We start from the raw sequence: 22,926 nt of genomic DNA, 5'->3' as shown, positions 1-22,926 counted from the left end.
AATCATTCAGCAGTATCAACATTGCATTTCTTTTGCTAGTCCAGCAGAGGATACATTTCAAAGCAAAGTGTGACTTGGAACAAATCCCTTCCATTCCAAAAGTCTTAGTTTCCTTATTTGGAAAATGAGGGGATCCGATTAGACAGGTGTCTTCCAGCTCTTGGAAGGGTCTTTAGCGAAATAGCTCAGTTAGTAAAGGAACAGCAGAGCACTTCACCTACAAGCTCAGCAAACACGATCCCATTAATAGAACATTGTCCTTCTTCCTCCCCCCAAGAACATGCAGGGGTACGCCGCACCCCTTTGTATCCCAGCACCTCATAACGCGCATCTTGCACATGGGGGGCATTTCATAAATACTGATAGGATGCACTTGTGAAGGGACAGGTAACACCTGGAGTGACCACCCCTTATTCTTTTCTGTGTAGCTGCTGATGACTTTGGGGGGTGGGGATCATTTGTAAGGCTTCCATGGGGCCTCTCTCTTACTAGACATGTTGAGTCGTCTCTCCCATGGGCTGCTTCACTGCTTTTGCTTTCTGGTCGTAGCCAGAAGATGTAACTTCATTGGCTCCGTTGATGGGATGTAAGATATGTGGGTATGGAGCCTTCCTGGTACCAGCTCCTGGGCTTAATCTCCTAGGATTCAATGACTAAAAAATTTCCCTGATATGGGCAGCATTTTAGCCACAGGCTTTGAGTTCTCACACCCAGCTATGGGTAAGTTCCCCAGACTTCAATTACTGGCTTTTTTCCAAAACCCTTCAATTCCTTGAATCAAGGATCACAGTCTGTTATCCCAGAATTATATGATTGAGGGGTAGAAATTCCTCCAATTCTGAATTTGGCATGCAAGTGAATTTAATTTTCCTCAGGGAAAGAGGGGACATCATTGTCTTTTTGCCCAAGTGCTCTACATTCCTGCCTTTATCATGCAAAAATTGTGGGCACCAAGATCCCCAGGCTTGGGGTCATCTCACACATACCTCATTTTGCTTTGGATCCTTTCAAAAGGAGGTCTTTCCATTATCCCTTGTATTTGTCATATAGATTTATTTTTTATCCCCAAGGCTTAACACAGTGTCAGACACATGCTTAATAAATTCTTGATGATTGATTGATATGGCACCAGATGGGCCCTTGTGGTTTTCTCAGAAACCAGAGCACTGAGAATTAAAAAAAAAAACAAAAAAAACAAAGAAAAATAAACCAGGTTTCCAGGTTCTGCCCTTCCAATAATGTCTAACTTTTCAGTCTGGCCTATTTTAGAGTATAAAGAAAATTCAACAAATCTATTCTTTGAGGTCTGGTGGCTATAGGTGAAGGAGATGGTCCAGAGAATCCTTCAGTTGCTTATTCAAGAAACTGTTTGATGTTGTACAGGAAATCCAGTGATGACTCATGGGTGAGCAATGGTACGTACTTGGACCTTCGAAGAGACCTTGGCTTTTCCAAACTGGAGAATCTCACCCTTTGGTGAAAGAAACTCATCTGCCTCTCCTTCTCTGCTGGTTGCTTTCTGAGACAATTATCTATATATAAATATATATAAACATATATATATATATATATATATATATATATATATATATATATATATATATATACACACATGTATTTAAGACACCATCTAGAATGACACATTTGTGCTTAACCTAGACTTGTAAGTATATAAGTATCTATTTTCCTCAATGGATTTCTTTACAACTCCAGTTGTTACCATGATCGTTTGTATGAATGTAGAAACCTTCATTTTCTTTTATATATAAACTATTTAGTAAAATGAAATCTTGAATGTTAGAGGCTTGGGGAGAGGGGAAGAGGAGAAGCTTTAACACTAATTTTCCAAAGGCTTCACAGATATTCAGATTAAACTGATGCCTTATTGAATTATGTTGAAGGGGAAAAATAATGTCTCCCATATACGTTAGGGAATAGGAAGAAGACCCCCCCCCCCAACTCGATGAGCTGCCCAAGTTTAATTTGGTAGCTCAGCAATCTTTTAACCTCAGACTACTGGAGAATTGCTCATCTTGGATGATTCTGCAGGTCTTGTCTAATTATTCTTTTTTTGTTTTGTTTTGTTTTCTCAGGTGGAAGGGTGGGGTTGGGAGATGAAAAGAAATCTTATTTTTATTTCATATAAGTTTAGAACCTCTTGGCTGAGGTTGTCCAGTTGCCTTATATGCACAAATGTACCCTGTTGTTCAAGCATTAGGAAAGAAATCCCCCTGCCCAACATTTTGGATCACTGGCTCAAAGCAGCTACTGAGGAAGCTGCACTAAAGGAGAATAGAATCTTTGGCTAGGACTGAAAGAAGCCCTTGCTTTCCCATCTTCCTGTGACCCTCCCATCACAACCTATTAAACGGTGTCTTAGTGTTCAACGGTACAATTTGAAATCCGCAATGCATTTGTATCTGCAACCTTACTAGTTTCTACAAACTCGTAACATACAACAGGGGAACTTTTTAAGAAAAAAAAATGAAACTAGGCAAAGTTACCTAATTGTTTTAAATAACTGATGTGTTTTCTTAAATGCTATTTTGGTATTTTCTACCTCTTACAAATACCATATTTTCGATCTTGTACAAAATGTCTGACCATCTGCCTTATTATGCCCCAAACGATGGGATCTCAGATCTTCCTTTGGACTCTTCCGTTCAGTTTCTGTGACTCTTTAAGTGTCTCACAGTCTTGAGCTGTATCTTGTCCATTGCCCTCTCCCACATGCTTCCCTCCTGTCCGGCGTCACTACGTCAAGAACTTGGCAGCTGCCTAAGAGAAAGCACAGATTCCAACCACAGGGAGAGGCGGTTTGCCTTTTGTAGTGGTCAGTGATTCCAAATCACAGTCCTATGTGCAATAAAGGAAATGCATGACCAAACAAACGCCCAAGTGATATTAGAATTGGGGCCTAATTAATGCTTAAACTTTGTATCCTGACGCACAAACCAGTGTTGGATAAGAGGATAAGAAAGATTTCTGCAAAAAGAGAGAAATAAAACAAAAAAAAAATGTTTGACAGGTTTGAAAGTGGGCAAGCCTTTGGCCTACTACAAATAAAGAGTAAAATAGAAGGCAGAAGCCTTGTGGGTTTGAGCTGTAGGGCAGTGGTGCAGTTTGGGAATAGTGTGGTTTGTGGGACTCTTTACTGGGGCAAGGGACTACTGTCCACCGAGCTTTCTGACAATAAAAACTTCCTTCACCATTGGAGTCTTTTGTTCTCTTGTATGCAGACAAGCTGATCAGTCTCCTTTCCTATTCAAAATAACCACACCATCCTGGTCTGGAGTCAACCATAGCCCAGTTCTGGTCATATAAGCAGGAAACTGAGGTCTGGTAGGAATATTACTTCAGTTGATAAGGGCAGTGGTGCTGGCATTGGAAGACATGGGTTCAAATCTCAGCTCTGCTGAGTTTTCTCTGTGTGACCTGGGTTAAATGTGGGCTTTGGGTTTCTCAATGCTGAAGGTGTACTTCTGGCTAACTCACCTGCCCCCCTTTTTAAGCTCTAAAGCTGGTCCTAGTTCTTTCCCTATCAGATGGTGAGCTACTTGAAGGCAGGAACTGTCTTTTGGTTCTCTCTATATCCCCAAGGCACATCATAGACACTTAATAAATGCTGGCTGATTGATTACTCTGCATGTCAATGAAATTGAGATAAGCTTTTCTGATCAGTGTGCTAAGCACCAGAGATACAGGGAAGGGTGGGAAGAGGGGAGCAACATGCTATCAACATGAGAGAGAAGGCACTCCCAGTCACCCGAACCTTGCCGGCTTTGGGTTTAGGGCTTAGGGCTATGGGGAAACAGGCACATTAGTACTCTGTTGGGAGAGCTGTGAATTGGTCCAGCCATTCTGGAAAACAATTTGGAACTGTGCCTAGAAATTCACTTATCTGTGCCTATTCATTGACCTAGTTCTACCATTGCTGGGTTGACCATGCAAAGGGATCTGAAAACTTGACAGGAGTCTCCTGTTCTAAAGATGGAAATTCCTTTCTTTCACTGCTTGTATTGTGTAAATACAAGGGAAAACAGACCAATATTATTTGAGATCTGGGTGGACATTGAGTGCCCAACTGGCCCTCAGAGAGAATATCTGTACATTAGAAATGATCTTTGGGAAAGCTAGTCTCAACAAGCACTAGAATGGACCTTGCCTATATTGCAGATAACTGGCTGGTGCCCCCGTTGGTTATTTTCATATTTAATGATCAAAAACCAACTTGGAAATAGTCCATTTTTAATCATCTTGGCTACTCCATTAGCTCACTACCTTTCACTCAGTTTGGTCTCCAAAGCAACTTTAAAATCTAAATTATTCTAGAAAGCTCATCAGTGGAATTAGGTAAGAGGATCTTAGGTCTACTTAAACTCAGAATTACTAAACCATAGAGTTCCAAAGTTCCAAGGGACCTTTAATATCGTCTGATTCAACTGTTTTGTGCAGAGGCTGAACCATCACTTGGGTATGTCATCATGGGGATCCTTCTTCAAGGAATGGTTGGATGAGAAGGCCTCTGAAGTCTTGTGCATCTCTAAAACTCTGTGATTCTGCCTCATGAATAAATGAGCCCCAGACAGGTGACTGGTTATTTTCCCACAGACACCAAAGCATGAAGGAGCAGATTTAGGATTCAAACCCTGTGTCAATCTCCTCTCTCTCTCTCTCTCTCTCTCTCTCTCTCTCTCTCTCTCTCTCTCCCCATGCTATTGCAGCATACCTTCACACATCTAGGAAATCAAGGAAGGAAATTCAAGGCAGGTTTGCATTGAGTTCTCCCAACTCCTAGGTCAGCTGCTCCCAGTTGCCTTTCATAGAGTCCAATTCGGATCTTTTTTCAATCAGAGACAAAATATGAAACCCCCTTCTTCCTAGAGGACTAGAGTGAACTGCCTGCCGCCGGTATCTAGCCCCTCTGGGCTTCCTCTACCCTTGTTGCTATTTGACTCCAGGAAATGGGTATAAGAATAAAACCATTTGTGAATCTACCTGGAAAAACGGATGGTGGATTCCCAATCAGCAGCATTGTTCTGTGAAAACACTGTGGGAGGAATGACCAGGCTATGAGTCAACCAATCCCTCACAGCGGTGGACTGAATTCTGGGACCAGCTACCAAAGTTGAGGATCCATTCCAGATACTAAGTCCAAAAGGGTTCTCACAGTTCTCACAAATTTCACTCACTCCCAGAATGCTAAGAAGAGAGGAAAGATGGCAGGTCAACTCAAGGAACATGTTCAAGGTCATTCCAAGGCCACTCCTTTCCTCACCTGTTTAGCTGCTTCGGTTCACCCTTTGAATAGCCCTGCCTTTCACTCCTTCCACCAAATACCCATCTTGTGCCATAGGCACTGTCTTTCTGTATTGTTCAGGTGTTTCCAGAGAGTCTTGAACAAATACTAAGAGACAGACAATCCAACTGGAGTTAGTTGTGAGCCCATGGGTGCCTCAAGCCTTCCAGCTGTTGTGGAGTAACCTAGCACTTTGTAATTCTGAATGGGAGCAATAAAAAGGCAGACTAATAATCTTGGGGATGAGGGCCTTTGGATTAGCATCGCTTATTTGAAATGTCTTTCATTTTGATCTTGACATCCACACGGCTCTTTTTTCCTCCCAGCTGTTGTCTTTCTTCTCAGGTTTGATTTGCATCCTCAATGTATTTATTGGCTATTCAGCCCTGGCCTTCATTTCTCTGTGTTGGAAATGGGTGTCAGACCAGAGCCCCTGTGAGTGATGATGATGGCTGAAATGCCAACCATTAAATGATAATTTGACTTGGGGGGCTACAGTGTTTAGAGGCTGCTGAATCTATTCATTTTATTCCCAACAATTTGCTTCTCCTTAACCTAACTGCAGCTTGCTTAGAGGGCTCCCTTTTTATGGCTACTTGTAGCCGCCTGTTTGTATCGTTTTTCACCCAGATCAAGCTGTTTTAAGATCAGCATAATGCCCCTATGAACTCTCATGAACGTAAAGGGTCTCTCTTTATGACACTAGTTGATCTCTGAAGAAATGAGATGAGAAAAGTCTGTCCTAGGTCTGAATTTTTTCTGTTAACGTGTGCTTGATGGTCACAGAGAGGAACACGGGTTGGTTTAATGCAAATTGGTATAAGTCTTTCGTTAAACTAGGAGATGAAGGTATCTCCTTATGCCGACTTTTTGTTTTGTTTTGTGAGGCAATGGGGTTAAGTGACTTGCCCAAGGTCACACAACTAAGTATCAAGGGTCTGAGACTGGATTTGAGTCCAGGGCCAGTGGTCTATCCACTGTGCCAACTAGCTGCTCCTCTCATGCCAACTCTTGGAGCACCCAGACTGTGTTTAACAAGGCAAACCCAATTCATGGCTGGCATAAAGGCCTATCTTTAGACCTTCACCCCAGTCTTCTTTGTTTTCCAAGTCACAAATCTACCTCCCTTTAACACTCCAGAGATCAGCCCCTTTTCCTAGGAGTCTTCCCTGATTAGCTCAACTTGGCTGTAGGAAGTCTAATGGGTCCAGAAAGACTTTAATATTTTCTCTTTTACAGATATAATTGTAACATCAATAGTCACTAAATGTTAAACACCTAATGTGGGTCAGCTGCTGGGCTAATGTATTGGGAATACAAATGGGGGAAAGAGAGAGTCCCTGTCTTTAGGGAGCTTGCAATCATGAGAGAAGACTGCAATAGAAATGTGTACATGTGCATGTGCATGTGCATGTGTGTGTCTCTGTGGTGTCTGTGTGTATGTGTGTGTGTGTGTGAATGTGTGCACTGTAAGTCTTGACTATAAACAGGCTTTTGTCCTGTGATTTCACCATGTGCAGAGTTCCCTCCACCAGGCACCAAGATCACTCATTAGTTCTGATAGTTGAGGAGCATTTCCTGAGCAGGTTCTTAGTTGCTTAGATGAGTTTGTCCTCACCAATCGAGATCAACCCAGAACTCAAGCCAAACGTGAGTGACCAAGATGGCACTAGAGTAGTAACAGGGGTCCTGGAAGGCACAATATCTGGGGTGAACAGACATTCCAATGGCCTCATTTTACTCTAACTCCCTCATTTTACAGATCAGGAAAATGGCGATAAGGTCTCATGCCTTTGGAAGTAGCAGAAATAGGTTTGGTTCTATTCCTGGCTAATTGTTTCCCAATCTTGTCCTGCCTTTTCTTGCCTCTTAAGTTTTTTTCCATTTCTGGATGCCCTCCCTCCTTTTTTCTTCCTACTGAAAATCTCTTCCTTCAAGACTCAGCTTTGGGGACCATCATTTAGTTTTCTCTGATCCTCCCCTGGTCTCGGTCTCTCTCTCTCTCTCTCTCTCTCTCTCTCTCATCATCATCATCATCATCATCATCTTGTTTTTTAAACTATATCACATCTAGTTCGTAGGTATGGTTGTAGCTCCTTTTACCAAGACAGAGTAGCAAAACAGTCTTGGAAAGCCACCTGGGCACTGAGGGTTATGTAGCTTGCTTGGGTTATGCCCTTAGTGAATGTTAGAGGTAAGACTGCTTGCCGGATCTCCTTCACTTTAGGGCCAGCTCTCTCCCCCTCATGCCAGACTGCTTTTCTCCTCCCATTTCTGTCTGGACTCCTCCTTTACCCTGGTCATATTTTACCTTGTCTCACTCAGATGTGGCTGGGTATCTTATTTCTCCATTTGTTTGTAATCTCCTTAAGGGGCAGGTGGTTCTCTCCAGTGCCTTCCAGTAACAGTAATAGAGGGCTGCTCAGTGTTTGCTGGGTTGTATTTGGAGTGGGGAGGGAGGTGGGCATCAATCTCCAGAGGGCAGCGAGAGCTGACTGGGCCCTTGAGGTCTATGACAAGCTGAGGGAGCCTGAGCTACTCAGAGTCAGGTGATGGATTCATTTTCCTCCCTTGGTCCTGATGGTATCTCCTGGGCAGCAGCCGCCATCCTTCATTAGGATTCATTTTTGATACCTGGAAGAGAGGAGCAGCCATAAGATACCCATCCATTGGGAAGGGGGGACGCTGTCAGACATCAATCTTTTGGTTTTTCCCCCCCAGTATTCTTCCTGTGGCTCATCTTCACTCAGAGCCATGACTGCAAAAAAGTGGTATGGGGAAACAGAAAGTGCCCTGATGGGGACTGAATTCTAGTCTTAGCTTGGCCATCTCCTAGCAGCATGGCACAGCTGCATCAGGTCTCCAGACCTTCAACACAGCTGGGTATCATTCTTCCTAAAAGCTTCTCTAGCTCTGAGACACCATCTTCCCATAGAAAATTCAGGCAAAGCCTCAGACTGTCAGTGCCAGCCCCAGAAATAGGCAGCACCGGGGGCTGATTACTGGCCAGGATCTCAGGAGAGCTCGGAAGGTGCCTCTACCATTCCCTATCGACTGACAGAAAACAGTCCCCGTGTTAGATAGTTATTTCTTCATCTATCCTGAGAGAGGGGATGTTTAAGGCAGATATGGGACCTTCCTTCTTCAACTCGCATGAGTTTATAAAGTTCTTAAAGTTGTTCATGGCATAGTGCAGACCTCGGTTCAGATCCAGCCTGCGATACTTCCTAGCCATGGGAAGCTAGGTCACTTATCCACGATCTGCCTCAGTTTTCTCAACTGTAAATTGAAACTACCTCAGAAGATTGTTGTGAGGTACAAATTAGATATTGTCTATAGTGGTTAGCACAGTGCCTGGAACATGGCAGACCGACAGCTGTGTGATCCTGGGCAATTCATTTCACTCTGTCTGCCTCGGTTTCCTCCCTTGTAAAATGAGCTAGAGAAGGAAATAGCAAACCACTCCAGAATCCTTGCTAAGAAAACCCAAAGTGTTCTTGGAGTCAAACACAACCAAAATATCTGAACTAGAACATGGCAGATGCTGCACAAATACTAGTAATTATGAATTAAGGTTTAGTATGATAGTCATGGTAAGCAGGGTAATAATGCGATGGGTACAAGAAGAGGGCAGAGGCTAGGGTGGCTATAGAGCTACCTACCAGACTGTCCAGCCCTATCACCTGCTCCTGCTCACTGATGGGAATCCTCCTACACCTGTGTCAGAGACTAAGAGCTCATTATGCAGCCTAACTGACCCGTGTAGTAGATATGATCCATTTTAAGCCTCTGGGAAGCAGGTATTCTTATTATCTTTATTTTACAAATGAGAGAACTGAGGCAAATAGAGCTGAAGTGACTTGTCCAGGGTCACACAGCTAGGAAGTTCAGAAGCAGGTTTTGAACTCAGATTTTCCTGACTCCAAGTGAATCAATCAATCAAGAAGCTTCAGTATACCCTATGCTATACAAGGTTCTGGTAATACAAAAAATGAAATAAAAATAAAAAAGAAACAGTCCCTTCCCCAAAGGATCTTACATTCTATTAGAGGAGATGATGGATCTATATGTCTTATATGCAAGAGAGATCCAAGGTCATTTGAGAGGAGAATCCTAAGCAGCCAAGGGAAACCAGGAAGGACCTCGGATAGAAAATGGCCTGTGGGGGCTACAAGGAATCGGTGGGGAGGGAGGAGCTGGGTGAACAGAGACCGGAACAGGGCATCTATAGACAGACCTCTTTCTATGTCCATCACTGCTGGTTTCTGTGTGGATCCCAATTCAGACCTACTGTACGCAGCCAAAATTGATGATCTACATAAAACACAGTTTTCAAAAACAGGGACTGACTGTAAATCGGGTGCATGTGGGGACATTATCATTCAAATAGGAATGCAATTAAAATGTCCTGACTTAATTATAGTCTAACTGAGTTTAAGTTGGGCTGAAAGCATATCAGTCTCATTTCTCATCAAACTTGGCAAAATAAAAATTCCATTTTATCTTTAGCTATCACATTCCCATTTTTTCTATGTGGTTTATTTACTTTCCTAACTTTTTAAAATTAAATTTTACTTGTTTTTTGTAATTAACAAGCGTTTTTTCCTCCTTCCTATGTTCCAACCTCCTTCTCACACATATTGAAAAAGAAAAGAAATCAAAACCATCCTAACAAATATGCACAGTTGGGTAAAGCAACGTCCTACATTGGCCATGACCAAACATGCATGTCTTATTCTACACCCAAGTCTATCTGTCAAGAAATGGGTTCCATCCTTCACTGTCCATCTTCTGGAATAATGATTGGTCATTGAGTTGATCAGCCTTCTGAAGTCTTCAGAGTTGTCGCCTTTACTATGTTATTGTGTAAATTTTTCTTCTGTTTTTGCTTAATTCATGGTCTATTAGTTCATTCAAATTTTCACAGGATTCTTTTTGGGGGGAGGTTTTAGTTTTTACAAGGCAATTGGGTTAAGTGACTTGCCCAAGGTCACATAGCTAAGTAATTATTAAGTCTCTGGGGTCAAAAATGAATTCTGATCCTCCTGATTCCAGGGACTGTGCTCTGTCCACTGCACCACCTAGTTGCCCCCCACAGGATTCTTTTCTTTCTTCTTTTATTTTGCAAGGCAGTGGAGTTAAGTGACTTGCCCAAGGCCACACAGCTAGGTAATTATTAAGTGTCCGAGGCCGGATTTGAACTCAGGTACCCCTGACTCCAGGGCCAGTGCTTTATCCACCGCACCACCTAGCTGCCCCCCACCCACATAGGATTCTTGATAGCAGACTAGCATTAACCATAATTTGTTCAGCCATTCCCCAGCTGATGGGTACCTATGCCTCCCCTCTCTACTGCCCTATTTCCTCCATGTTGAATTCAAAATACCATAGCGCAATCCAGATGTTGAAAGAGTGGAAAGAATCCTAGAACCAGGATTCAAATTCCATCTTGATGCTAATTACTGGTAGGCTCCAAGCAAAATCACATTATCTCCCTGGGCCTCAGTTTCCTCATTTATAAATTAGAATGGTTGCACTAGATGACTTCTGAGATCCCTTCCAATTCTAGGTCTGTGATCAAGGGACCATCTCCAGTGATGCTGATCTATAAATGGCCACTAGTGCAAGGTGACTCTGGAGAGAAAGTAAGACTGGTGCCTTTGCACAGCATTTTCTTAGTTACATCCAATTCCCTTGCATGCCATAACATCACCTCCCTGATGTCACGGTCCTTTTCAAGAACAAAGGAAAAACAACGAAAAGAAGACAATTACCTTAATTTTTTGAAGATGGCCGCCTTAGGCACTATATAATTCTGCTGTCTCTAACATTTCATTTTTGTACTCAAATATGTTTTTTCTCTCCACACATTCAAGTTTGATCAGTGCATATAGCATGGAAACAATGTGAAGATGATGAGATTTTCTTCTGTGGGGGGAGGGGGGAGGGAAAGGAAGAGGGGGAGTGTAAAATTCAAAACCGTACCCCAAACTGATAGGTAGAAACTACTATTGTATGTAACTGGAAAACAAATCAACTACTTATATAATTACAACAAAACAAAACCAAAACCAAAACAACGAACCTGAGATTGAGGCAAGTCAGTCATCTTTCTGAATACAAATATGACACCAGATGTTTACTAGCTGTGTGACTCTGGGTAAGTCACTTTGCCTTGTCTGCCCCAGTTTCCTTATCTGAAAAATGGAGGAAGTAATGACATTATCTCTGCCCAAGAAAACCCCAAATGGCATCATGAAGCATCAGACACAATCAAAATGACCAAACAACAAAACTGATCCTACGTTTAGGAGAGAAATGAATGATTGATAGCCAGGGCTGAGCAGATATAAAGTTAGCTTAGTAATGACCTGAAGAGGAAGTTGATGAGATTATCAAGAGGGAAAATATTAGACAGAAAAAGAGTCCAGTACAGAGTCCTAGGCTGATGTCATGTTTTGGAGGCAAGATATGGATTATAAAGAGAGTAGAGGATCAGTCTGATAGTTAAGGAGGCAATCAAGAGAAAACCCATGGGAAGAGCCAACAGGAGATATCTGGAATAGGAATATGAAATCAGAGGCCACAAAGGAAGTCAGAAATTATGGGCTCGGGCAGCTAGGTGGCGTAGTGGAGTCAGGAGTATCTGGGTTCAAATCCGGTCTCAGACACTTAATAATTCCCTAGCTGTGTGGCCTTGGGCAAGCTACTTAACCCCATTTGCCTTGCAAAAACCTAAAAAAAAAAAAAGAAATTATGGGCTTCGCCAGAGTCTTGGATACCTCCATGGCAGAAGATGGAAAAGACCAGCAGAGAGATTCCTCGAGACTTGCCGAGTCCATCTCTTCTGTGAACCCACTGGTGTCCTGTCTCTTCTATACCAAACAGCAACAGATCATAAGTTTTCTAGGAATGAGGGCAAACTCCTACTCATGAGCATTGATTGGTTTTCCATGTCCAATGTCACCAGTTTTTGTTACTGTTCAATTATTTCTGACTGTTCCTGAACCCATCTGGAATTTTCGTGACAAAGATCCTGAAGTGGTTTACCATTTCCTTTTTTAAACTCATTTTACAGATGTGGAAACTAAGGCAAAAAGGATTAAATGCCTTCCCCAGGTATCTGGGGCCATATTTGAATTCGTGTTCCTCCAGACCTGGTGCCATATCCACTGCACCACCTCACTGTCCAATTTCATCAGTAGGAGGCATTTTTGGCTTAGAGAAGTCCCCAGAAATAGAATCATGGGACATAGAAATTTCAAGAAGGATTTGTGTCCATAGCAGTAGCAATGTGCTTCAGATTATCCTTGTGGGTCTCAGAAAATATCCCAGAACCAGAGAGGTTTTCTGGACTAGTCTCTAAGTGAAAAATGCTTATTCTTCTTCCATGTCCATTTCTTTGTATATCAAAAATGACAGCAGCAGCAGCCAGACGGTCCTTAATAAAACATTAATAAAGCAAAAGCAGATGGCCTCTAATAAGCTATCATACAAATGGGCCTTTGGGCCAGGCCACAATGGCTTTTCAGAACTTCCTTTTAGTATAGGCCAATTATACAGTTCATGATGGGGAAACACTATTCTCTTTAGTTGGGTTGATTTTATTTAAGGCAATGAGGTTAAGTGACTTGCCCAAGATCACATAGCTAGGTGATTATTCTCAAAGAACTTTCCATTATTTGGTATTATCCCAATCTGTTGTACTGTATTTTAAGACTTTTCAAAATGAAGAGGGAAAGAATCCATGATTACATCATAGTTCCATGATTGCATCATAGTTACATCATCACATCAGTTTGGGGAGTTTTCAGAGTAGAAATCCTCTGCACCAGTGAGATTTCAGAGCCTATTTAAGACTCAGCTAATCCATGTCAATAGTGAGATTTGAACCCAAGTTCCCTGATGCCAGAGCTAGTACCCTTTCTACTGCACCACAACACAGATCATTAAGGATGCAAGTGATTGAAAACAAAGGTGGGGGCAGGTAGGTGGCACAGTGGATAAAGCACCAGCCCTGGAGTCAGGAGTACCTGGGTTCAAATCTGGTCTCAGACAATAATGACCTAGCTGTGTGGCCTTGAGCAAGTCACTTAACCCCATTTGCCTTGCAAAAACCTAAAATAAAAAGAATGGAGAGGGGCAGGGTAGGGGCTCATGCCAACCTCCAGTCAGATCACTTTCTATTTTAATTGCCCATCAGGCACCAAGTTCCATAGATTACAATTTCTCTCAGTTTCTCTAAATTTGAGTACCAGAGACAAAAGCCCTAGCTACCCCACCCTCGGAGCTGCTGTTTTTATCCCCCAGTGGTCAGATGCAGAAGCTTTCATCATAATTTCCACATCACAGAAAATCCAGAGGAATAACTCACATTTTGAAATTGCTCCCTCTCATGGTTTCTCGGAATAATGAGATATTATGGTTTCTTCTTACCATCAATCAGGATTATTATTCAGATTGAGATGCATTGTGATTCACCTAATTGGTTTTTTCTCCCTCTTGCAATTAATCTATTTAAGGATTTTCCTAATAATCTCTGTACACACAGCCTCACTCTCCCACTAGAATTCAGCTAAGAACTTTTACCAGACCTGAATTCCAGGGTTGGAAGCCGCCACCTCCTACTTCTGTCAGAGTCTCCCTGTCTCACTTGCCTAGGTTAAATTGGTAGGCTCTTGTCTGGACCTGATTGATCTTCCTTGTGGGTTGTACGTGGTATTTCACGTAAAGGAATCATGCTGATGGTGGTGGACTTCAAGCCCACAAGCATTGTACCACACAGTGTGCTCGCTCCGATACAAAGAAAGACAAAAACAATTCCTGCCCCCAAGGAGTTTCCATTCTAATGGGAGATTCAACATGTCAGTAACTAGGAAGATGAAAGATGCCTAGAGCATGTGGCAGGTAAATGTCATTGGTGTGAGGAACTTCCAGTGTGGAAATTCTTTCCATTATTAATTTAAATCTTCACATTTTACCTGGGACCACAATACAACACAGCTCCTACCAGATGAAAGATGCCATTTCTCTTTCCCTGAGAGCAGACTGAGATAGATATGCTGCTCAGAGTTTATCCTTTGAATGTTGTCTCTGTCCTCTTTTATTGCATCATTACATACAAGACTTGCAGCTAGACGATGAAGGGGATAGAGAACCATCCCTGAAGTCAGGAAGACCTGGGTTCAAATGCTGCTTTGTGACCTTGGGCAAGTCACTTAACCCTGATCACCTCACATCCTATTGACCTGATTCATATCTGCCACTGGACTCAGATGACTGGAGGAGAAAGTGAGACCAGTGACTTCACAAGCCCCACCCCCCACTCAAATCTAATTCATGTGCTTTGTCAGGGCATCGCCTCCCTGATGTCATGGTCTTCTTTGAGAAAAAAGAACAAACATCATCATCATCATCACAAGCCTTGCCAAATTCAAATTCCTTATATTTACCATTTCTTGTTGGGTTAATGCTTATAATAAAATTTAAAAAGAAAACCTACATATTAATCCATTCTAATTCCCAGATTCTGAGAAAATTGTGTTAAGATTCTTCTGGCTGCATATTCTCAAAGTAATCTATGGAGCAGAGAAGACACGTAGAAGGGAAATGCATTTCACTTTTCACTTATTACTTTGTCTGTTGGATGGCCTTTATCTGTACCCCCTGTGACCAAGATAATGCAATACCTCTCATGTAGTAAATGCTCATTGATTGATGCATGAGATGCAAAGACAGTAGTGAAATGGTATCGAAAGTTTAAGGGGGGGGATACAAATTCTCCACTTGGTGTTCTCAGCACTGATTTTCCAGAAACAACTTTATTTAATACACCATTAAATCATCCCAGCTCTTTCTATCTTGGAGTGACATCCAAGCTATTGGAGTTCCCCACGTCACCTCCTCTGCTGTCTGGAGAAGAATTCAGGTCCTATTTGTGGGGATCCTGAGAAAGAAAATCACAATCTGTACAGTAAGTTCCAGGTTAACATCCTGAAATCGGCCAACCCAGTCAAGAGTCCGTGTAAGGATCACTCCCTCCTCCTCTTCCTCCTCCTCCTCCTCCTCCTCCTCCTCCTCCTCCTCCTCCCTCCCTCCCTCCCTCCCTCCTCACATCAAGAATTAAACAAAGGGACCCTACTTTCCATAAGTGTCTTAATCAGAGAAGGCTGAGTTCTAGAACACTTCAATAGCCCAGTCATTGTGTTAGCAGTGAGGCAGGCAAGAATTAACTTTACTTAAAAGGTTTGGTATCTCTCAACCATTTCCCTTATGAAAGTCTTTTCTTTTTCATCAGTCACCTTTCTAAGTAACTTTCTAAAGGATTTGGGAATGGACTTTTCAGAGAAAAGACTTTTTAAAAACATTTTTAGATTTACCAAAAGATTTTAAATAGAAAATTTATTCTCTCTCTCTCTCTCTCTCTCTCTCTCTCTCTCTCTCTCTCTCTCTCTCTTCTATCTGGCTACCCCCAAAGCCCACAAACTTACAAAGTATGAATAAAATAATCCAAAGTACTTTGGAAGGAGAAACCACTACTAACTGGAGAGATGAGGACAGGACATCTGTAGGAAGTAACACATGAGCTCAGTCTGAAGGAAATCAGGGATCTAGAGAGCTCAAATGGACACTTCCTAACTGTAAAACCTTGGCCAGGTCATTTCACCCTATTTGCCTCAGTTTCTTCATCTGTCAAATGAACTGGAGAAGGAAATGGCAAACTACTCCAGTATCTCTGCCAGGAAAAGCCCAAATGGGGTCATGGAAAGTCAGACTGAACAAGAGAGATTCTGGGAGAGGAATGTGAGGAAGGACTTGGAGGAGCGTTTGGGCAGCTATGGAGGCAGGAGCCGGAAGGCCATGAACTGGAATCCTCGCGCTAATTTCTATCAGCTGATAAATTGTATGAAATGTCTGTGTTCCGAGGCACCGTACTAAGTGGAGGATTCATTTGCGGGAATGGAGTGTGGCCCAAGATCAGCAAAATGAGACAAACCTGGACAGCTGGAGCACCTGGAGCCTGACTGTAGAGCCCCCGCCCCCATCCAGGCCCTACTTCGCCATTCTTTGTTTCTCTTAAGACATCACGGACTTGGGACTTCCAGGCTCGGAGGTGACTTCCCCCTGCTGGATCTGGAATTATCAAGACCTCCCTTCTAAACGGCTGCTCTGTGGAGCCTCCGTTTCCTCATCTGTAAAGCTGGAAGAGCTCCCACCTTGCCGGGTGCTGTTGTGACAGCAGGCCAGGCTCTCAGGAGCTCCTGGATGCTGAGCGTTTAGGGCTTTTCCAGCCGTCATGCAAGTGGCGGTTGTCATCATGCCCCAGTCCCCTCCCCAGCTGATAGCGGTCTTCATTACAATGCACCCGGCAGCCACCAGCGGCTGCTGCCACATGTGGCCCATTAATCCAGCGAAACTGGGGTTTGGGACACATTGCTTCCCGCCCAAAGCCTCCCCCCACTTCATTTTCATTTATTTTCTTCTTTGATAATGTCAGTGCTGTCGGGAAAAGAGAAAGGGCTGCCTGCCTTGATCCCCATCGGGCAGGTGGGGAAACTGAGGCTAAGAGGTCTGGGCTACAAAGTGGTTAACCATCAAAGCCGGGATTGGGACCCCCATCTCCCGACTCCCCAAACCGAACAACTCTTCAGCCGAGAAGTCACCCAGAAAATAAAACAGCTCCCAGTGGGCTTAGGCATCCCATGTGCCTCAGTTTCTCCCTCGACAAGTCAGTGGCCTTGGAGCGCCCCTCATGCCAGCCTCCAGGGACCCTTTCTCGGGCCGCCCACCCCCCAGCTGTCTCCCAGTCCCATTCCAGCTGCTGGGCGGGGGCAAAGTTTCCCAGCTCGCCCCACCCCTGCCTCGGCCCGCCCACTACTCCCCGCGTTGGGCCGGATAAAAAGCCGGGGTTCGCAGGCCCCCGATGTATCTCCAGTCCTTTCTGCCAGAGGAGCCACGACCCCCAGGGACCAGAGCCTAGGAAGGGAAGGGGCTGAGGGGCCCCTCTTCCTCCTCTCCCTCCTGCGGGACGCCCCCGCTTTGTGTCGGCCCCGGGATCATCCGGCCCCCCAGGAGCGGCTCCGAGGACGCAGGCCCCGGTAACCCCCTCCCCACTTCTCCCTCCCCCCCCCCCCCCGCCCCTGCCCAGCCTCGCCCTCCCCGCTCTGCTAGCCGAGCCGGGCCAGGGCTGCAAGCACAGGCTCCGAGGCTGCGCCGGGCCTGGCTCCACCCTCGTCCCGCCCGGCCCGGAGCGGATTGGAGGCCCCGGCAGGGAAGGGGAAGGTCGGTCCGGAAACTGCGCGGCTGCAAGGCGGGAGATGCAGCGGGTAAGGGGTGGCCCGTGCCCTTGGGTCGCCGGCCCCGCACCCTTAGCGCTGCGCCCTGGCATGTTCGGATCTTCACGGGGGGGGGGGTAAATGTCCGAGGTCGGATTTGAACTCAGGTCCTCCTGACTCCAGGGCGCGGGCCCCATCCACCTCACCACCACCTGCCCCATGACCTGGGGTGTTGAATAGAGATGATCGAATCACAAAATATTTGTAAACATTTGGCACCTAGTTGGTGTCTAATAAATGCTTATTCCTTTCCCTCTTTTCCCCCCAATCAACTAACCTCCTCCGCCTTTCCCTTGACTTCTGGTCTCTTGGCTCTTCTCTGGCTGGGCCAGATTGGGGGGCTTGCGGGTTCAGTGCCAGCTCCCCCACTTCCTAGTGGGGTCACCCCAGCAGACCCCTTTTTCTGGGCCTCAAGCTCTGCACCAATAAACCGAGGCTGCTTGACTCGATGAACCTGGAGTTTTCTCTGTGGTTCTGAAGTGGCAAGGCCCAGGCTTTGGAATCAAAGGTTAGGGTTGGGATGCCAGCTGATACCTGGAGAAGTCACTTCTCCTTTCTAGGCATCAGTGTTGAGAGATGTGGTCCATCAGTCAGTAAGCCTTTATTAGACACCTACTGTGTGCCAGAGCCAAGGTTTTAGGACACAAAGAGGCAAAAGGCAGTCCCTGCCTTCAAGGAGCTCCCAGGTTTCTGGGGAGACCAGGTTCAAACATCTATGTCCAACGAAGCTCCGGGCAGGCTCAAGTGACATGATGGGCAGAGGGAGGCAGAGCATGAAAGTGCTGCAGGGCAGGGGCCAGAGCTTTTGGACTCTTCAGGTCAGACTTCCGCCTTTTTATACAAGGAGGGAAACTGAGACAAGAGAGCCTGGGAACCCAGGGTCAATGATCCGAAAGGCAGCTGTTAGAAAGATCTGGTGTCCAGATCCAGATTGGAATCCTGCCTCTGCTGTGGCCTTGGACAAGTCACTTCTCCCCAGCTTTGTCTGTCCTTCATTCTCGAAGGGGATTATGACCTCAGGGAGGTGACAGGCAGTGGCACGCACATGAAGGGGGGTGGGGTGCTTCCCTTTCTCCCCCAGAAATGAAGGTGTTGGTCTAAGCACCCTGTGAGCGAACCACAGAAAGTTGGATCTTGGAGGCCATCTAGACTCATATTCTCTTTTAGGATTGTAAATTTTGGTCCCATGCCCATTCTTGAAGGACTCTCTCCTTATTAGTGGAGATACCCCCTACTTTTCCACTCCCACCCAAATAAAGAAACTGAGGCAAAGAGGGTAAAGGTAGAACTAGCGGAAATGGACTTTGATCAGAGTCTTTTGACTTCCAGTCCATCATTCTTTCTACTATATTCATGTAGACTTGTAGTTGAAATCTATGCCTCCTCTGTTTCTATGATCTCGTGGCTCTTAGACCCCCGCTTGACCCCTTTGGGCCTCATTCCCCCCATGAGATGAGGGGGTTGGCCTCACTGTTCTCTGAGAACCCTCCTTTCAGCCCAAGTCCTGTGATCCGCCTGGGGCTGGAACTGCAGTCTCACTGTCTCCAGTCCAAGACTGGTTTCCATTGAGAAGGTTCCAGGATTCTTCTGCCTCTAACCCTGGGGCATTTATAGGGTCCTCCCCCCGTTTAATTCTTAATGGGATCTCGACTTGCCTCCTAGTCTTGTTTTTTGCTGTCTCACCCCATCTCCCTCCTCTGGCTGATCTCTGGTTTTCAGGAACCATTTTGTTTTTATTCTACACTGACTTGTTTTGTTGAAGAACCATCCAGGGTTGTGCCTTCTGACTTTTCTTCCAATTCAAAATGGCCTTGGGTTAACCGTCTCCCCACTAGAACCTACAGTGGAAATATTAGAGCTAGCTGGGGGTAGGAGGATGGCAACTTTGGAAGGGACAAATCTCCATCTGACATGGCGGCTCTGACTTGCCTTTCAGAGAAGTGGAGAAATCTTCCTGTCACGGGATCCTAGGACTAGAGTTGAAGGAGATCTTTAGGGGTGTCCAATCTTCCCCTTCCCTCCAATTTTACATAGGAAGAAACTGAGAGCCAGCCCAAAGTCACACACAGCAAGTTAGCAGCTGGGCTGGAATTTGGGAACCCGTGTCTTCCACGTTGAATCCCCAATTCAATCCATTCTTTCTATGGTATTGCATGCTTTTTCCCTTAGACACTATGCTAGCCATCATCTATCCCTATATCTATCATAGATAGTCCCTAGTTGGCCCATGCCAAATACTCATCAAGTTTATGGTGTGCAAAGTGCTTTCCCCCAAACTTCTCTACTGAGAGATGGAAAGGTAATGGCTAGGAAGCCGAGAGACTCAGTGGGAAACTACAAAATGGGAATAATTAGAATTTCTTAATGCTCTCCCCAGGTTGGGGTGAGGAAGGCCTCTTAAAATAGACTATCATAGGGTCATAGATTCAAAGTCAGAGAGGACTCATCGTGGAAACCACCCAGTCCAGATGACGAAGGGAATTCTGGGCACAGAGAAATACGTAATTGGAAATCAATTTTGTAATTTTTTTTTGCTGCACTGTTAAAATGTTTAAATCCTTAAACTACTTATGTAGATATACTAAACACATGTGTGTCTCTGTATCTGTGTGTACATGCACACACACATACATGCATACACACAAAATACACACGTGCACGCACAAATATAAAAGATTTAAGGATTTAAACTTTTTCACAGCACAACAAAAAGATCATAAAATCTGTTCTGATTATGTATTTCTCCATGCTCATAATTCTCTACATCACAAGCCCCATGTTTTATTGGCTCAGAAGTCACACTTCCAGTACATGTCAGAGGTAGGATCTGAACCCAGAGCTTCCTGAATACAAGGCCAGCTTTCTTGTGTGTATCTCTCATACCCAGAAGGTGATTTGTAGATCCAAGTTGCTAATTATAAACAGGAAAATCAAAAGAGAGGAAGCTGGTGTAGATGTACAGTCTGAGTTCAAACCCCAGATTTTCCACTTCTTACTCCTGTGCCCTGACTTTTCTGCCCCTTGGTTACCTGAGCTACAGGGGGAAGGTTGAACTGGGTGGCCTCCAGGGTCTCTCCTGGCTTAAAATCTGTGGTCCTGGCTCTGCCACTTGTTAGCAATGTGCCCTTGAACCCTCTCTGATTTCCTCCTCTCTAAAATGAGGGTTTTGAACCAAATGTTTTCCAGGGTCCTTTCAGCTCTTGATCTGTGATGGTACTTTGGTTTACAGAGTGATCTCTTTATTGTCTCCTTATGTAACTGGTGTGTTGTCCCCATTTTACATATGCGGAAACTGAGGCAGAACTCAAGTTCATGCTTCTGACTCCAGCTCCAGTGTTTCCTCCCCTATGCCATTCAGCATGGGAGGATTTGGGAGAGTTCCAGGAGTTGTTTGATTTTTGTCCCTATCTCACTGGCTTTTCCCAGCCATAGGATAGATATCTGTTGCTTGGAGAAGCAGATACTATGGGAGACATCATGCACAGTTAGGAGGCCAGTTAGAGATTGCAAGTGTCAAGGCATTCCTATTTTATTGTGCTACCCACAAGTATTTCTTTGGCTGAATGACAAAACAAGCTAAAAACAGCCATAGGTGATGTGAAGCCAGCTTCTAGTGACTTCTTCCACTGTCTTCTCTTACCTAATGGGCAGGATCCTATCATTAGTGGCTAGGTGAGAGCCCTGGCCTGGGAGGTATCCCTCACCCTCCTATCTCTTACTGGGCTTCCCTGCCCTGGGGATCATACCAGCATCCCTCTGAACTTTCAAAGCCCAGACTCCAGATCCAGGCAGCCTGGCATTTCCCTATTTGGCCTATTCCAAACCTTAATAAGACATAGTTGCTTTCTCCCTAAATTCACACAGCTCCTAATTTACTGTTTCTTCTTTGGGTTCAGAATCATTCCCAATTACTTGGTTCTCTTACTATTTCCTTCCTATTTTTTGATTCAATAAACATTTATTATGTATCCACATGTGCCAGACCATCAGTCGGCTAAGCAACCAGCTTTTATTAAGTGCTGGGGATAAAATGACAAAGTGAAATGGTTCTTGCCTTTAAGGAATTTCCATTCTAATAGAAAGTTCTCAGAAAAGCAAAGTTAAGATAGTATTAGATACTCTGCTTTTAGTAGAAAGAGAACTTCCTAAGTGAAGAGGAAGTTGCTGTCTTTTTTTTTTGGCCTTTGTATCATTTTTGTGGTTGGTATTCTCATTTTACAATTGAGGAAACTGGGGCACAGGTTAAGGGACTCACTCAGGGTCCCATAACTAAATCTGAGGCAAGATTATTTTGACTTCAGACTACCAGCTGCCTCTCCGACTTGGGGCAGGGAGACCTATTAAGAAACTACTGAGGAGTGGCTAGGTGGTATAGTGGATAAAGCACAGGCCTTGGAGTCAGGAATATGGGTTCAAATCAGGTCTCAGACACTTAATAATCACCTAGCTGTGTGGCCTTGGGCAAGCCACTTAACCCCATTTGCCTTGCAAAAACCTAAAAAAGAAAAAAAAGCTACTGAAATGACTCAGGGGAACTGTGACAAAGACCTGGCTGTCTGACTAAGAAGGGGATGAGTACAAAGATAGCACAAAAGTAGAAACTACAAGATTAGGCAACAAGTCTGCTCTGTGGTATGAGAGAGAGAGAAAGTGAGCCTGGAACCTAGGAGCTTGGGGATGCCCTTCACTATCCCACCAAAATTCACAGAAGAAATCACAATCCAAGCAATATGATATTTCTCCAAAAAATCAAAATAAAACTTATCTCTTCTCAAAAGTGAGATTAGCCAAAATGTTAAGGGTTCAGTTTGTATTTTCCTCCTCAAATTCTCTTCTAGGGAAATACTGGATCGCTGATCTTTGAGTACAAACTACATTGGAGGGACAAGGGGCCAGTTTATTTTTGATTGGTGTTTTTCCAAAGCTAATCTAATCTGAGTACATTTCAATTTGGCTAAAATAAAAGGCAAACAGTAGAAATCAGATCTGATAATGTCCAGATTTTTTTCAACCTCTTCATTTTACAAATGAGGAAGCAGACCTAGAGAAGTGATGTAATAATCTCAGGTCACACAGGTAGTGAGTGGTACAGTAGAGTTTCAAACTCTTGTCTTGTCCATCACACCAAGGTACTTCCCTTCCACTTTCTCCAAGGGTGGGGGCCAGAGAGGGAGGAAGGTTTTTTCCCCCCCATAAAGCAACCAAAAACAGCCTCTTAGAATGGAAAGGACAATTAGGGTCTTCAAGGCTTCATTACTTATGCTTGTTCCAAGCCCCTGTTATTGGAGGGAA

The 22,926-nt window shown here is 44.3% G+C and overlaps 2 protein-coding genes across 10 annotated transcripts in view; both read left to right on the top strand.

Annotated features, from left to right (window-relative positions):
- Positions 1 to 2,998, top strand: part of OSBPL3 (oxysterol binding protein like 3) — a 139,910-nt gene extending 136,912 nt beyond the window's left edge. For all 8 annotated transcript variants that reach the window (XM_074195504.1, XM_074195502.1, XM_074195503.1 and 5 more), the window contains one exon: positions 1,384 to 2,998. In XM_074195504.1, the coding sequence (XP_074051605.1) occupies positions 1,384 to 1,480 (97 nt within the window). In that variant the 3' untranslated portion in view covers positions 1,481 to 2,998. The remainder of the gene's footprint in view (positions 1 to 1,383) is intronic.
- A 14,198-nt stretch (positions 2,999 to 17,196) lies between these two features.
- Positions 17,197 to 22,926, top strand: part of GSDME (gasdermin E) — a 46,657-nt gene continuing 40,927 nt past the window's right edge. The window contains exon 1 of one of the 2 annotated variants that reach the window (XM_074195496.1): positions 17,197 to 17,397. The gene's annotated coding sequence lies outside the window, so the exon portion shown is untranslated. Of the gene's footprint in view, positions 17,398 to 17,569; positions 17,626 to 22,926 lie in introns of those variants that run through there. The other variant, XM_074195495.1, reaches the window with a different exon arrangement.

Source organism: Macrotis lagotis, chromosome 7 (genome assembly GCF_037893015.1).
Source record: "Macrotis lagotis isolate mMagLag1 chromosome 7, bilby.v1.9.chrom.fasta, whole genome shotgun sequence".
NCBI classification, from domain to species: Eukaryota; Metazoa; Chordata; class Mammalia; order Peramelemorphia; family Peramelidae; genus Macrotis; species Macrotis lagotis.
The sequence above is the reverse complement of the archived record's forward strand: the minus strand, read 5'-3'. Positions and strand labels throughout refer to the sequence as shown.